Source organism: Montipora capricornis, chromosome 6, assembly GCF_036669925.1.
Source record: "Montipora capricornis isolate CH-2021 chromosome 6, ASM3666992v2, whole genome shotgun sequence".
In the NCBI taxonomy this organism is placed as follows: domain Eukaryota; kingdom Metazoa; phylum Cnidaria; class Anthozoa; order Scleractinia; family Acroporidae; genus Montipora; species Montipora capricornis.
This window is the reverse complement of record NC_090888.1, coordinates 46,535,616-46,539,274: the sequence shown is the minus strand read 5'-3', so window position 1 is coordinate 46,539,274 and position 3,659 is coordinate 46,535,616. Positions and strand designations below refer to the sequence as shown.

The following is a 3,659-nucleotide window of genomic DNA, read 5'->3' as shown; positions in this document are numbered from 1 at the left end:
TTTAAGCTAGTGAGTAAATGACGTCATTTCGAAATCCAAAACTTACACTCAAAATAAACAGTCTTTGGATAAAACTCAAAGCTCAAAATTTTGCCAGTTAGGTGTTAAGCGACCACGCTTTCAAAATCAGAAGAAAAAAAGGAAATGATTTTTTGATCATAGTACCACTTTAACAGGAAACTAGTTGAAAAATTAAACCCCAGAAAATGCTGATGTCACCATTTTTTTTTTGATTTTTTAAAAAACCTCTTAATCACCGTTACAGGACTTTTTGGCCATGCCTCTATAACCAAAATTGTTAATTTCATGAAGGTCAACAAGCACGCAGAGTTTGATTCTTTTATTATAAAACGCACAATTCCTTCTCTTAACAGCCTGACTACAAAAACACTTCAGGATCTTGCAATACGATTGGAATACAGTGACGGGAACAAACATCCGGGCATTTACAACCGCTGGCGAAAAACAGTCGGGCGAATACGCATTTTGCAGAGTACTAAGCTCAGTTGTTGGTCTTCTCGTTCACTTATGATACTACACAAACGTATTCACTTCTTTTCTTTCTTCTATTCCAGTCCAGTACCTCAGGTATTTTTGCCGCTTTATCAAAGAATGGCGCAAAAATCCACAATGGTCTCTTTCGTGTTGCCTGGCGTTGCTTATGCCTCTTAATGACCTCCAGAACGAGATAAGAGGAATGACAGGGAAAAATTTTCTGAAAGATCAAGTGCAAACTGGTACGTTTAACATGCCATCAGTATCTAACACGTTAAAGGAGAGTGGAGCAGTAAGCTTTGAACTTGCTACTCTCCATGAGCAGTCCAAAGAGTCAGTTGAACCTCGATCAGTGAACCTTGGCTATGAAGAAAGCGACAATGGTGGCCATGAAGAAGAAGAACATGCTAACAAAGTCGCATTTGACACAAGAAAGGAGAGTGGGGCAGTAAGCTTTGAACTTGTTACTATTCATGTACAGCCAAAAGAGTCAGTTGAACCACGATCAGTCAACTTTGGCTTTGAAGAAGGCGACAACGGTGACCTCGAAGAAGGAGATGCTGACAAAGTAGCGTTTGACACAAAAAAGGAGAGTGGAGCAGCAAGCTTTGAACTTGCTACTATTCATGTGCAGTCGAAAGAGTCAGTTGAACCTCGATCAGTCAACTTTGGCTTTGAAGAAGGCGACAACGGCGTCCTCGAAGAAGAAGATGCTGACAAAGTGGCTTTTGACACAAGAGAGGAGATTGGAGCAGTAAGCTTTGAACTTGCTACTATTCATGTGCAGCCGAAAGAGTCAGCTGAACCTCAATCAGTCAACTTTGGCTCTGAAGAGGGCGACAACGGTGGCCTTAAAGAAGAAGATGCTGACAAAGTCGCATTTGACACAAGAAAGGAGAGTGGAGCAGCAAGCTTTGAACTTGCTACTATTCATGTGCAGTCAAGAGAGTCAGTTGAACCTCGATCAGTCAACTTTGGCCTTGAAGAAGGCGATAACGGTGGCCTTAAAGAAGAAGATGCTGACAAAGTCGCATTTGACACAAGAAAGGAGAGTGGAGCAGCAAGCTTTGAACTTGCTACTATTCATGTGCAGTCAAGAGAGTCAGTTGAACCTCGATCAGTCAACTTTGGCCTTGAAGAAGGCGACAACGGTGGCCTTAAAGAAGAAGATGCTGACAAAGTCGCATTTGACACAAGAAAGGAGAGTGGAGCAGTAAGCTATGAACTTACTACTATTCATGAGCAGTCGAAAGAGTCAGTTGAACCTCGATCAGTCAACTTTGGCTATGAAGAAAGCGACAACGGTGGCCTTGAAGAAGAAGATGCTGACAAAGTCGCATTTGACACAAGAAAGGAGATTGGCGCAGTAAGCTTTGAACTTGCTACTATTCATGTGCAGCCGAAAGAGTCAGTTGAACCTCGATCAGTCAACTTTGGCTATGAAGAAAGCGACAACGGTGTCCTTGAAGATGAAGATGCTGACAAAGTGGCATTTGACACAAGAAAGGAGATTGGCGCAGTAAGCTTTGAACTTGCTACTATTCATGTGCAGCCGAAAGAGTCAGTTGAACCTCGATCAGTCAACTTTGGCTATAAAGAAAGTGACAACGGTGGCCTTGAAGAAGAAGATGCTGACAAAGTCGCATTTGACACAAGAAAGGAGAGTGGAGTAGTAAGCTTTGAACTTGCTACTACTTATGTGCAACCGAAAGAGTCAGTTGAACCTCGATCAGTCAACTTTGGCTTTGAAGAAAGCGATAACGGTGGCCTTGAAGAGGAAGATGCTGACAAAGTGGCATTTGACAGAGGAAAGAAGCTGGATCGTCTCGCAAACCCGAAAGATACATTCGATACTCATTTCTGACTGGCTTGTTCGAAGTTTAACTGGATTAACTGAAAATTATCGCGAACAACGGCATTCTTTTGTAGAAATATATAACCTTAGGTCCTTCAATAATGTAACCTGGCAACATATGAGTATCTTATTTGATCTTGAAATCGTTATCAGGAATAGAAGATAAAAGATTACTTCCACGTAAGTCTCAAGGTTTGAAAATCCTCATGGCATATTCCTTTAATTTATCCCCCTGAGATTCTTCTTTTGGGACTGTTTATCGTTAGAATTCTAGATTAAACTGGTCGGTTGTTAGAAATTATGTCTGTCTTCCTTGAGTAGAATTGATAAGGGCTGAAATCTTGTATTGTGAATTCCTCACCATGCAGTATTATAAAGATAAAATGAACTTGCAACTGACGACAACATAAAATTGTGGAGGCCGATTGCGGAGGAGAAGTCATTGTGAATGACACGGATCGTAAAATTCAAAAAAAAAAAACCTAAGCAAGGATTGACGTGAGCCGATCACCAACCTGCTGTGTACAACTTACACTGATACACAGCTAGTCGACAACATAAACCAACAGTATAGCTGTGAGCATAGCCCTGAGACAAGCAATGAAGGAGGTTCAAGAATCTTTCAATAAGTTCATATACATTATAAAATAATAATTAAACGTAAATAGTTTAAAGTTTTATAGCCAAAGAAATTTCTTTTAAAGAAGTAAAATTGTTTCATCTCCTGCGCGACCAGCTGTGCCTGGAGGCCCAGTCAGTGTGCCAGACTGGTTGAAGGCTCAGCGCTGTCGCCTTCCTGTTTTCCAAGACAGGAAACTTTGCTCCGTACTGTCTCTTGTCATTCAGGTGTACAGATGGTCGCAGCCGACATACTGCAGGGTCCGGAAGGAGCCTGCTACGGTTTAGTATCCCGTCCAGTGGTCAGTAGAAATGGTCTAAGTCGCTTCATGCTACAGAAACCGAGATAAGCTCCAGCAGTGTAAACCCTCGGGATTCGAGAGGGACTTCGCTTTGCCTTGCATTGCCAATCATGATTTGTAAGAATCAGGGTAATATCGCACTTCAGCAGTTTAGTTTAGTAACTGAAAGGGAAAGTACTGCGTGTGCAGCAAAATGTCATCTCAAAGAGAAATTAAGCAATTTTATTGTATGAACAACATTAAGCCTTCCAAAAATGGAATAATGTTCACCTGTGTTGACGAAGACACTCGGTGGTGAAGATGGACTCTCCTGATTATGGACCGCTAACTTGTAAAAATATCAAACATAATGATTTGTACAATTTATTGCCATGCATGCAGATTAACTT

General features: G+C 41.3%; 1 protein-coding gene across 1 annotated transcript; it reads left to right on the top strand.

The window, feature by feature from the left end:
• Nucleotides 1-697: 697 nt before the first annotated feature.
• On the top strand, nt 698-2,359 carry LOC138054013 (uncharacterized). The gene has a single exon (XM_068900533.1). The coding sequence runs from the start codon at nt 698-700 to the stop codon at nt 2,357-2,359; it is 1,662 nt and encodes a 553-aa protein (XP_068756634.1).
• Nucleotides 2,360-3,659: the final 1,300 nt, after the last annotated feature.

Coding starts and splice junctions, on each gene's coding strand:
- LOC138054013 (XM_068900533.1), top strand. CDS start 698: ATGACAGGGAAAAATTTTCTGAAAGATCAAGTGCAAACTGGTACGTTT.